General features: G+C 37.8%; 1 protein-coding gene across 2 annotated transcripts in view; it reads right to left on the bottom strand.

Moving 5' to 3' along the window:
- The window catches only part of ERP44 (endoplasmic reticulum protein 44), a 78,987-nt gene that overhangs the window by 27,458 nt on the left and 38,855 nt on the right, over nt 1–12,674 (bottom strand). The window contains exons 2-4 of one of the 2 annotated variants that reach the window (XM_055123849.1): nt 11,997–12,069; nt 10,483–10,522; nt 4,911–5,026 (exon numbers count right to left, since the gene is read on the bottom strand). In XM_055123849.1, coding sequence (XP_054979824.1) covers nt 4,911–5,026; nt 10,483–10,522; nt 11,997–12,069 — 229 coding nt within the window. Of the gene's footprint in view, nt 1–4,910; nt 5,027–6,277; nt 6,393–10,482; nt 10,523–11,996; nt 12,070–12,674 lie in introns of those variants that run through there. The other variant, XM_055123850.1, reaches the window with a different exon arrangement.

Below are 12,674 nucleotides of genomic sequence, written 5' to 3'. Positions count from 1 at the left end.
AAATACACGCTTATTCCTCAAACATCATGGCAGCAGGTATTCTGCATAATGAGGTGACTTTTAATTATTAAGAAGCACAAACCCTAAAATTACATTGATCGATAATCTCAGACATAAAGGTGATATTTTTTACAGGCTTTGGTCAAAAGTAACAAAGAAAATTACAATGTGACATTTTGACAATATAACAAAGAATGACTTAAGGGCGGTAATAATTTTTTTTTTATTAACTAGATGGATCAAATGTTAAAATGGATGTCAAAGGAATTATAAATTTCAAAAGGTTAATAGCTCCCTGATTGGAAAATTAGCATGTACTTTTACTTCCATGGTCACTTTCTTTTCCTTGATGGGTTCCGCCTGCATGCCTAATGCCCGCTGTCTCATGCACTTATGCGAGCAATGCCACTCTCTGCTGGGATTATGTGTGGTAGACAATGCGGAGGCAGATGCTTTCAACAGGAAGATCTTAGTTTGGGGATGTCAGTTAATGGCAGAACACATGCCTTTCACATGTAAGGCCCTGGGTTCAACCCCCAATATGCCCTCCATTCCCATTCCCCCCATCTCCCCCTGCACCCCCTGCCAGCCACACACAGACAGAAGGCCTTTCTGTTCTTTCAGTTCTAAGTTAAGGATCACTTGCGGTCTATGTACCTTGTTCCATTCTCAAACTGCTGTTTTCCACAATGAGGAAAAACAGAAATAAAACAACAAAACAAAGCCTTACAAAGACCTTTGGAAACAAAGTCTAGAATCTTAGGACTCAGACTAAAGCTACTCATTCAACTCTGTTTAATGCATATGATTATTTTCTTTTTAGCGTGTGCTGACTTTGTTCATAAGTTTCAAAGCGGTATTGGATTGGGGCCAGGGAGACAGTAACAGTGGGTAAGGCGCTTGTGACTACCTAGGTTCAATCCCCGAAAACCCTTTTTATGGTCCCGTGAGCAGAGGGGGGGACTCCTGAGCATAGAGCCAGGAGCACAACCTGAGCACAGCCTCAAAAACAAAACAAAACAAAGAGAAACGGCATTGATTGAATATACTCTAAATATAAAAAATGGGGAATGAGAAGTATAAGTAGTATTGACTATGATGACTTGTGGCTATTTTTAATTAAGAAGGCATTGACACATCACAGATTACATTGATATATTACATTATTTACAGGTGTACAACATAGTGGCTTGATATTTACATTTATATTGTAAAATGATTACCACGATAAGTGTATTTAGTATTGGTCATTACACATAAGGGTTTCTTAGAGTTTTTTTTTCCTTGAATATTTTTACATACTATATTGGAATATATTTGACTGACATAAAATTATGCAAGTCAATGGTATAAACTGTGTTGACTACATACATTTACATACTGTGATACTGCAATATGACTGTCAGCACTGAGTGGCAGCTATCAATGCACATGATCATCAATTCTTTTTGTGCTGGGAATCAAATCTAGTCTCAGCAAATTTGATGTTTTTAGTACAAAGCTGTCTAGAATTATTTTTGTGGGAAGTGGGTGGGGTGGGGGTGGGGGTCTCCCAAGCAGTGCTCAGGATGTTCAAACGCCCTTCCCTGAGATTCCGTTCAACTGGCTCACTGCGAGGGCCTGGGGATGAGCAGCATCTGTGGGCCCTGTGTTGCCAGCAATAAAATAGTGTTCGAGGGTGTGCAGGACTCATGTGGGGAGTGAACCCAGGTCCGCAGCATGCAAGGCAAGCACCTATACCCCTGTACTTATATTTCTGTGACTCCTATTTTTCTTTTCTTAATGCTTCGTTTATGTACAGCCCTTTGAAAGCTCTGCAACTTCTAATGCTGAAGGTTTAAGCTGCGCTAGAAGAAGTGCAGTAAGGGTAGCTCTACTATGGGGGAACATGTGTTCCCTAACCCAAGGGTAATTACAAAGTGCAGTCCTAAGAATGCTAGCTGGAGTCTGAATGTTACAATGAATGCCTCTGCCCAAGAGCAATATAGTCTGTATCCTCTGGAGGTCAGCAGAGAGCCAGGTCCACCAGGGGCCGATTGGAGTATCTAAAACAGTCTATCCAAAGGGGCAATTGAAGAAGCTACAGAAAATTGAGATAAAGTGGGGTTATAAACCACAATCAAAGCAAGAGCAAAGTTTTAACTGTACGTGTGTTCCCTCAGTGATGGCTGATTTATATCTTTCATGAAAATTATCATACGTGTTTCAACACACATGGATGAGACCCTGGATTTGATTCCCTACAACACACACACACACACATACACACACACACACACACTCTAGCGCTCTCTCTCTCTCTCTCTCTCTCTCTCTCTCTCTCTCTCTCTCTCTCTCTCTCTCTCTCTCTCTCTCTCTCTCTCTCTCTCTCTCTCATCTCTGGTAAGAAAGCATTATGGGGGTTGGAGTAAAAGTACAGCTGGTAGGTTGTTTGCCTTGCATGCTGCTGACCCAGGACCCAGGTTAGATCCATGGAACCACATATGGTTCCCCAAGCCTGCCAGGAGTAATTTCTGAGCAGAGCCAGGAGTAACCCCTGAGCAGTGCTGGCTATAGCCCCAAAACAAACAAAAAAATAATCTATAATCTGTTCTCCTTATTTATAAACTTATTTGTGAACTCCTAATTTAGCCTATCTCCTAAAACTAAGTCATCTTTATTTTACCAGCATAAATTCTACTTAGTAGAAATAAATAAATTATTTTTGGAAGCATATTCACAAAAGGTATATTAGCACCTCCTCCTTCGACTAGGTAAAGTCCATGAAATGGCAATTTACAAAAGAGGGCAGCAAGATTGAGAGAGAGTGTTACAGGGATTAAAGGAGTAGCCTCGAAAACTGCTGACTCCAGTCCAAATCCCAGCACTACCAGGAGTAATCTCTGAGTATCCCTAGGTATGCCCCAAATAAAACAGGAAAATAGGCAGCCTTCTGACTAACAAAATGGCCTCAACTGATAATACCAACTCATAAGTCTGTGGCATGTTTCAGATTTTCACTGAAAAATCAAGTAACCACAAACAGAACTGCTTCATTGTAAACGTCATGAAGTATCTTTAAGTAGTCTTCAAAATGCTAGCAAAAACCTATTCAGGAAAACTGTCCTTAAATTCAGCGATTGTGTTTAAGATCTCTTACCATAGTGAAAATAAGCAGACTATAATAAACAATATCAGAGTCCACTTGTACCAAAAATAAACTGCAAGTTCAGGGGCCTTCCAATTTGCTTTTCTTCCATATTTGGATCATACCAGATGATGCTCAGGGCATAGTCTGGCTCTGCACTCAAGGATCATTCCTGGCAGGGATGTGGGACTATCTGAGGCAATAAGGATTGAACTGGGGTTGGACTCATGCAAGGCAAGCATGTATTATCTCTCTGGCCCTCAGGGCCATTTTACTTATTTTCTATTTAAAAATTTTCAAGCTTACAGAAAGGATTAAATAAAAAAAAAAAAAAGTAGTAGATGAGGCCCTGTATACCCTCACCTAGATTTAAATTTACCACCATTACTCTATTTTGCTATATGTATAGACAAGCATACCTACTTTTTATGGTGAATGCTGGATCACGTAAATGAGTTTCTGCTTTAATTTTTTCCTTTTTCAAGTAACCTACCCATGGTGCATGGTTTAGTAAAATGGCAGACTTTAGTACTAAAGCTAGAAATTCTAATTTAGAGGCTGGGTCCACAGTTTAGAAATAGCAGTAGTAAAAATAATAATTGTACATAGAATTATGTTTGTGCTGGTACACTGGTGCATAAGAAACAAAGACCACTGTGTATGCATATATATATATATATATATATATATATATAGTATATCACAAATTTTAGCCATGGGTTGAGCTTTTATAAGAATTGACCTTCAAAATTTAGGGATTAAGGCACATGTCTCTAGGTTGCTGGCCCAGTCCTATTCCTGGCGGATATGGTAGCCCTGAGCATAGTTGGGTGTGGCTCTGGAGCCCCAAGCCCCTACATGGCCCCTCCAGGGTGGCCTGGGTAATCTCAGGCACCAACAGGCCCCAGCAGCACTGCTTTCTCAGGCACCTGCATTAAACTGCTGGCCCAGGTAATGCACATGGACTCCCATTACTCTTGCACCCCCTGGGTATGGCTTCGGAGGATCTCAGCAATCTTTCCATTGTTTGGAAATTAACAAGCTGATCCTAAAAGTTATAGAGAAATGCAAAGCAACTAGAATAACCAAACCACCTTTTTTTAAAAAAGTTCAAAACACTGAAAGATTTACGTTACTGATTTAAAGACTTATATAACTTCAGAAGCACGATCCATTACAAAAACTGAACATATGGACCCCTTCCAGGTGAACAAACTCCTAACTAGGTGTTAAAATATTCCTCTTTTAACAAAAATATTGTATATCCTGCCTTCAAAAAAAAAACTGATAAAGTGGATCTTATAAAAATTAAAAACACATGATCTTCAAAATAGGCTCTGGAAGGAGGGCGGCTGGGTGTTGGGTCATGATCAGCGGTGCTCAGGGTTCGAACCTCTCACACTCAAGGCATGCGCTCAGTTCATTAAGTAAGTAGTTGCTCTGGACTCTCAAAATACTTTCTTGAACAAATTCAAAATTCACAAAGCTACAACAATCAAAACAGTGAGTCACAAAGACAAATAGACCAACGTTAGAAAAACGAAGAGCTCCGTAATAAACCCTTGCATATGTGTCAAATGACTTTCGACAATTGTTAAAATAATTTAATGAAATGTTAGTTTATCGATAAATGGTGTTCTACACTTAAATTAATGAGACATTTCAAAAAGAATGAAAAAAAAGAAAGGATGTGTGTGGGGGGGGGTGGTGTGGTGTGGGGTATGTGTGTGTGTGCACACACAGACAGAAGTGAGGATGGGGATGGTTCTATTGAGGTACTTACAGTGCTGATCACAATCAACTCTGGCAAAGACTACTTGATTTTCGTTTGGATATTCTTCCCTAATGACGTTGGAAGCTTCCTCAAAAATTGGATGCAACATCTGGCTGAAACGACACCTATATACAGAGAAAGATGCCAGTTAAAGATGAAAGGGGCAATAAAATAATAGTCATTACCCACTGATATTTAGCATATGTACAATGAGCAGTTTCCAAGATACATATTTTAGTCATGGATCCTGATGTCACTGGTGATGAAGATGATCACTGAATTCAAATACTTCAAAAACTGTCAAATAATAAAAACAATTTTTTTCACCTTAAGAAAATTGCCAATATTCTGGAGCACACAACGAAGGAACTTACTTGCACAGAGACCAAGAAACAAGTCTGAAACAAGTCCTCTAAGATACATATTTATTTAGATTTATACTATTCAGTGATAGTGATTCTATTCAAGATTTGGGCATGTATAAAAGACAGAAGCTCTCCTTATGTGATGGACATATTTGCAAACTACTGTATTATATTAGCAGATTGAAAATCTCATAGGTAAGTTAGCATACTAAATAAAAAAGCTATATTTAAATACATAAAGATAATAAACCATTTATCTCCTGCCTAAAATATGTAGCTACAAACATACTAACTTTAGTAAGTCCAAGAAAAAAAATGTTTAATTCCTAAACAAGACCATGTTTCTCTTGTGTTTTTTAATTTGATTTGTTTTTACTTTTAAAATGGGACATACAGAGCAGAGAGAGAGAGAGAGAGAGAGAGAGAGAGAGAGAGAGCAGAATAAACTGGAATACATGTTTTGTATACAGACGACTCAAGTTCAATCCTCAGTACCTCATGGTCATTCAAGCAAGCCACGAGCAACCATTGCAAACCAAGCCAGTCCCTGTGCACTACCATATATGTATGGCCCCCCCAAAGACCCCAAAAGAGGGTATAAACCCTACAATATTTGTAAAAATTGACACTTTTAATTCTGACTATCCCTTAATCAGGTGAATCAGGTCACACATAGATGTGTAGGTCATTAAAAGGATGTGTTAATAAGGAATAATCAGAATTATACCACTGGTTGGTTGTCATGGTCATTCTTATATGAAAAAAGAGAAATCATATTTATTTGTTAACACAAACACAAAAAATAAAAAACTATGATTGCTTCTACTAATTCCAGAGTCTTGAAACATCAAGAAACTTAATCAAATAAATACAGTTAACTCTATCCACATGTGTTTAGGTATCCCATATTAATTATAATTCATAAAAATACTGTAAGATTTGTGGAAGGATGCAAACTATGCTTCTTTTTTTTTTTTTTTTTTTTGTAGATACCTCTTCTAGCCCACTCACCTAAAAAGTCCTAGAATATATCAAGGAGACAAAATCTGTATCTTCTCTCTCTCGCTTTCAAGTAGTTCTTTCCTTTTAGCATTTCTTAAATCTCTCCCATCTGGAATAGGTAGGTGGGGGTCTGTGGATATCAGGGACCTTGTCTTATTTGACTACATAGTTAATAAACATTTCAACAGATGTCTGTTACATGAATAAACTGACCCAATGAAAAGCTGGAACAACTAAGACCACAGATTTGTGAATTCTTGCAGTTTGCTGAAAACAGGATACTGTGGGAGAGAGGAGGGAAGGGGTAGGAACTAATTTAAGTTTTCTGGGGCTGGAGTGATAGCACAGTGGGTAGGGCATCTGCCCTGCACGCAGCCGACCCGGGCTCGATTTCCAGCATCCCATATGGTGCCCTGAGCACCACCAGGAGTGATTCCTGAGTGCAAAGCCAGGAATAACCCCTGTGCATCGCCAGGTGTGACCCAAAAAAGAAAAAAAAAATCAAGGTTTCTTTTAAAACATGGATATGGCCGAGTAAACAGATTCCTGGCTATAGTCAAGACATATATTAAAGGCTCCTTCTTTCTGGAAGGTTCAGTTTGCTGCATAGTAAACACACAAGCTTAGACTCATGTTTAATACTCTGATCAGCTTTAATTCCAAAAAAGGTGAAAGGAAAAGATTAATAACTTTATAGACTCATATCCAAATAAAAGAAAAGTTAGATTCATGAATGTTACATAACAAAAGCAACGGACTTATTAAAAGGGATCTAGGAGTCATCTGAATCCAATCTCCAATCTCATGCTTATCAACCTTTTATAAATCAACCATGTGAGTCAGAGTCTTTGCAGGGAGAACCTGGGGTATTTACTAACATGACCCAATGGAGAAAAAAGAAGCAAACGTGGGCTTCAAACATACTTGAGTATAAACTTTAGACATACCTGAGTATAAATCCCAGTTTCACCAATTACTAAACATATAACCTTCCTGCCCCTCAATTTCCTCAACATGAAATGAAAATTAAATTTGATTTAATTTGAAATGAAAATTAAAGAGTCTCGTACATACCAGCATTATTAAGCAACTACTATGCTTTATTACCACCTAAAGCCTATCAGATTTTGGGCAATCTATGACGGAAATCATCCATAAATTATGTCAAACTTCTAAGGGAACTCAATCTAATCACTGAAGCCACAATATAAATCTATGCCCTAAGTCTACTACCTAGGTGTTTTCCAATGAACCAGAGCATTGATTCAGGAACAACTCAAAGAATTCAGTGGAAAATGCTGTCCCAAATAACTGCAATTAGTCTGCATTTCCCATTCAGTTTCTGAAACAAGGTTGGTGGCATACTTCATTTCTCTTGCACAAAATTCCTCAATCATGACAACTAAGTTCTAGCTTTTACCTGGCTACAAGCTAGTGAGGTAAATGTGGAAAAACAACTTATTCCTCTGACGCTTACTTTGGGAGGGAGCGGGGCTTGGGCTTCAGTCAGTCATGCTTGGGGCTACTCCCAGTTTGTCATTCAGGGATCACTCCCAGAACTGCTTCAGAGACTTAACTGGGTTAGCACTCCACGCAGTGCTGGAGATCAAATCCAGGTCTCCCACATGGCAAAATATGTGCTCCAGGCTTTTGAGCTATCTCCCCAGTTCATCAGTTTCCTTATTTTTAAAGTGAATTAGCATTTCTAGAGAATTCTGTAGCTATTATTACATCTGGACAATCCTACATCATCTTGGAAAATGCTTCCTTTGTTATATATTTTATAAATGGTATCTTTGTATATCTGCAACACTTTACCAAAGGCTTTGTGTGTGTGTGTGTGTGTGTGTGTGTGTGTGTGTGTGGTGGGGGTGGGGGAGAATCTTCTAGCACAGTGCAGTGTTCAGGGAGTCCCAGTGGCCAACCATGCCAGGTGAGTCAATGCTAGGACCAAAGATGTGGTGCTGAAGAGGCCCTGTGGTTCTGGAGACCAGCAGGGCCACCGGCAGTCGCTGGAGGCCTCTTCCAGCATTGCTCAGGAAAACGTAGTGCTAGCGATCAAACGGGGGTCCTGGGCATCCAACGCATCTCCTCAGCCCCTACCAAAGGCTTCTTTTGAGAAATATATACCATATATCAGTCATTCAGTAAAAGTATTTAATATGTACTTAACTGCCAAGTGCCATGCAAAGTGCTCAGAGATTAATGTTTTGGTTTTTGGCTGTGATGGCGGAGGTGCAGGAAAGCGAACCCAAGGCCTCACACACACAGGGCATCTGTTCTACCACTTGAGCCACATTCCCAGGCCTAATGTTGAAGAAAGATAGATACAGTAACTTTTCACAAAGTCAACAATGTATTAGGGAGCCACCAATTACAACTCTAGCACACAGGTGATATGAGGTGGACAGAGAATGACTGAAGAGGGCAAAGGATCCCTAACTTGACCTGAGAGTAGCAATGGGTGGTTACTGTTTTCAGAAGGTGGCCTGGGGAAAATGGCACTTACGTACCATCAGACCTGGAAGATGCTCTGGACTTAAGGAGAGTGAGAGAACAGGAAAAGTCAACTAAAAGCCCGTAATGAAATGAGAGAGTATAGAATCTGATGGGAAGTGAGGCCTGTGCAATAAATTGGCACACAATGCCGGAATGGAGACTTTTGGGAACATACACTAGGGTGACGAAAGGAAATTGAATTTTAAAGGAAGTGGAACTTAAAGGTTTTTAGATGAGGTATAAGTGAATCAAATTTATACTTTAGGAAAGACCTTAAGCATATAAATTTGGCATATTTTGTATAGCCAAAGAAAGCAAGGTGGAAAACTGAGCTGTGGCTGAAGCAGAACGGAGGCAGCTAATAGAAAGTAGCTCTGGGCAGGGACATAGTTCAGTAGGGAGGGCAACGTGACTGGTATGTACCAGGAGTCTAGTTTAATCCCCCACACTGCTTGACCCTTCCCTCCCCTGCACCCAACCCAGGAGTTGCCCTGGAGACCCCCAAGGACCCTGGAGTGTGGCCCTGATAGCCACTAGGACTGAGCACCAAACCTTCTAGCTGGCTAAGTGCTGCCAGGAATGGGCTCTAGGCCCCCTGAATTCTGCCTGGGACCTCCCTCCAACAAAAGAATAACTCTGAGAAAGGTCGAGTGAGACAAACTTTCTAGGAATAATGATTGTGTGGGGTTTGTTTGTTTGTTTGTTTGGCTTTTGGTTTTCGGAACACGACCAGGGGTGCTCTGGGTTCTGCCCTCAGGAATTACTTCTGGCAGTGCCTGCAGAGCCATATGGGATGCCGTGATGCTGGGGATTGAACCCGGGTCAGCCGTGGACAAGTTAAGTGCCCTACCCACTATGCTACCTCTCCAGTCCCAAGAATGTGTGTTTTAAACTTTTCTCCAGTTAAAGCTTCTTCTTCCCACCCCCACATTTTGTCTGCAACATCACCTGCATAGTGTGTCCTTGTTTTAGATGATGAAAATAGTGAGTAAGACATTACTTCTGCACTCAATATTTGTCATTGAACGAAGATGAAAGAAAAAATGACACAGTAAGAAAAGAAAGAGGTAATGGAGTAACACTTCAAGGTAATACATTAAAGATAAAATCAGATTTCAACAACTTGCCTAGAAGAAGCAGTAGATAGTTATTTTTTTATAAGTCAGCATTATTTTTCCTCCTAAATTTAACACACTGACATTCTCCCCAACAAATACTGCCCTACTTCTTCAATCAGGAAAATATAGCACTATGATATACTTCATCTATGCAAGCACACGTGTGCAAAACGTGTGCATGCAAGAACAAGAGATTTGAGTACTTATGTTACCTGCTTTTAAGATGTGAGATAATGGTAAGATCAGGTATAGTCCTCTCTCAAAACAAAATGTCAGGGGCTGGAGCGATAGCACAGCGGGTAGGGCGTTTGCCTTGCACGCGGCCGACCCAGGTTCGATTTCCAGCATCCCATACGGTCCCCTGAGTACTGCCAGGAGTAACTCCTGAGTGCAGAGCCAGGAGTAACCCCTGTGCAGAGCCAGGTGTGACCCAAAAAAAAAAGCAAAAAAACAAAACAAAACAAAAAAAAATGTCAAACTGTTTCACTTGTGAATAAACTCTAAAAAGACTTTCCCACCCATCCATTTCTAACAACTAAAAACTGACATTTTTTAGGTTAAAATAATTCATACTCCACAAAAATAAATATTACTTACCAGTCAGCATAAAAATTTACTAAAGCAACATCGGCACTGTCTGAAATTGAAAAATAAAACAAAACAGCCTGTTATTGTGTCTACATAATTATAACATAATTAACAATATGGTAGCAATACGATTTTCTCTGTGGTCTTTTTCCACTCATTGTTAAGATCTACTAAACAATAAATAAAATACTTAAGTTACTTTTCACTCAAAAGCCGAGACACAAAGTCATGGATAGCTGAATGGCTTATAGACCTATTCCTTTTCTTTATGCCCTCAATCATTCTGCACACAGTCAATATACACATTATGGATTACATACTGACAATATGTTTTATATTATACCAACCAATACATAATCAAGATAATCTTAAATCACTATAAGCAATAATCTGAGCTAGCTAGCCAAATCCTAAAAAATGGAGTACATAAAAAACATAATGTTAACACTACTGTAACCATATTACTTAAACAATAATTTTTTTTTAACTTTAATGAAGTGAATAATATGGAATTTAAAAAACTTTCTTTGGATCTTCCATACTCATAACTAAAAATTAGCTCTACAAGTAAAATTCTATTTTACAAATAACACCAATGTAACTAAACCCTACTAAATCTTAAATGTACTATCTAGTTGCAACAAATAATACACAACAATGTTGTATAAAATGTACTTTTTCTGAGTTCTATTCACCTAACAGTTATCCTGGTTGCAAAAAATAACAGTACGGCTTGCTTATAAAGTTATGAAGACATGAGAAAGATGTCACACTGCTTTTCCCCCCTAAACCTAATGCATAGAAACTAAAATAAATTCCTAAAGTACTCAGGAAAATAAGGAAAAAAGGTATTCCAGAATTTGAAGAGAGGAGTGAAAATAATATGTGACTTTCAGTTATATTTCTTTTCTTTCTTTTTAACTTTCAAAGTACTTCTTATCTACAGACTTCTTATTCTACTTTCGCTATAGAAGTAGTTCACAGCTAAGATCTCTGACCAGAAACACTAATAACACACAGAAACTTGTATAAAAGCCCATTTTAGGTGGGTCTAGAGATATTTCTCAGAAATCAGTCCTACCAACAAAGATATTAATAATCTTCCAGGTGATTATACATGCTAAAGCTCATAAAATGGCTGCTCCAAAGATATCCCATAACACAGAGATGATTTTTAGCATTTAAAACCAGTCCTAAGAACATAAAATAATACAGGATGCTCAACAAACTATCTTTGCTTTTGTTATACCTATTTTTAAACCAAAGGGTAAAATGAATGCTTTAAAAAAATCATTTAAGCAAATAATGTGCTTCCTTAATCTCCTAAATTGTGATTTTTCTATTTATTATTTTCTATTTTTCTGTAATTTTTCTATTTTTCACATTCTCTTTACTATTTAAAAAAATTACAAATGTTTTCCCCCAAGTTAATCATATCTATAATCACACTATTACCAATGCAGTCAGCAAAACATTTATCAAACTTAATATATATTCTTTACAATTTATACTGAGGTACTTACTTAAAATATCATCTATATTATCTGCATCAAGACTTGTTATATCAGCTGTTACAGGAGCAAAAATCCAAGTTACCTGAAAATTTTAAAAAATATGGAATTAATAGAATGTTTTCATAAATATTAAGTAACAGAAAAACTAAAAAGAAAGTTTATGAGTAGTGAATTTTATTTGTTATTTTAAAAAGTACACCAATTGGTTTTGGTATTTATTATTATTATTCCTTCATCAGACAAACAAAATAGAAGCACTAACTTCTCCAGTCTAGAAAGTAAGCATATAGAACAGATTAATTCTAAATATTAATAAAATTGCAAACTACTCAGTCTTTAAAATTAATACTTCCAACAACTCTCTACAGCACAATAAAATATTTATCGATTATCCAATTTAAAGAAATGTAAAACTGAAATTTATTGATTCTATCCTGCCATGTTTTTATGAAACAAATTAATGAAAGTAATTCAATAAAACTTTAAATTTTGAACCAATAGCCATTCTTGGTTCATCTTAACGTAATGGTGATGAATGTATCTAGTGAGGGGTCATTAAAAGGAGAATGTTTGTACTTCTACTTTAAGGTGACAAAAATCCAAAAGTTATTAAAGAAAATGTTACCTAGCCAAACTAAAGTGATAATTTTAAACTAAATCAGTAGATTTTTTTTTTTTTTTTTTTTT

The sequence above is a fragment of the Sorex araneus genome, chromosome 1 (genome assembly GCF_027595985.1).
Source record: "Sorex araneus isolate mSorAra2 chromosome 1, mSorAra2.pri, whole genome shotgun sequence".
In the NCBI taxonomy this organism is placed as follows: domain Eukaryota; kingdom Metazoa; phylum Chordata; class Mammalia; order Eulipotyphla; family Soricidae; genus Sorex; species Sorex araneus.
This window is presented reverse-complemented; position numbering and strand designations above follow the sequence as displayed.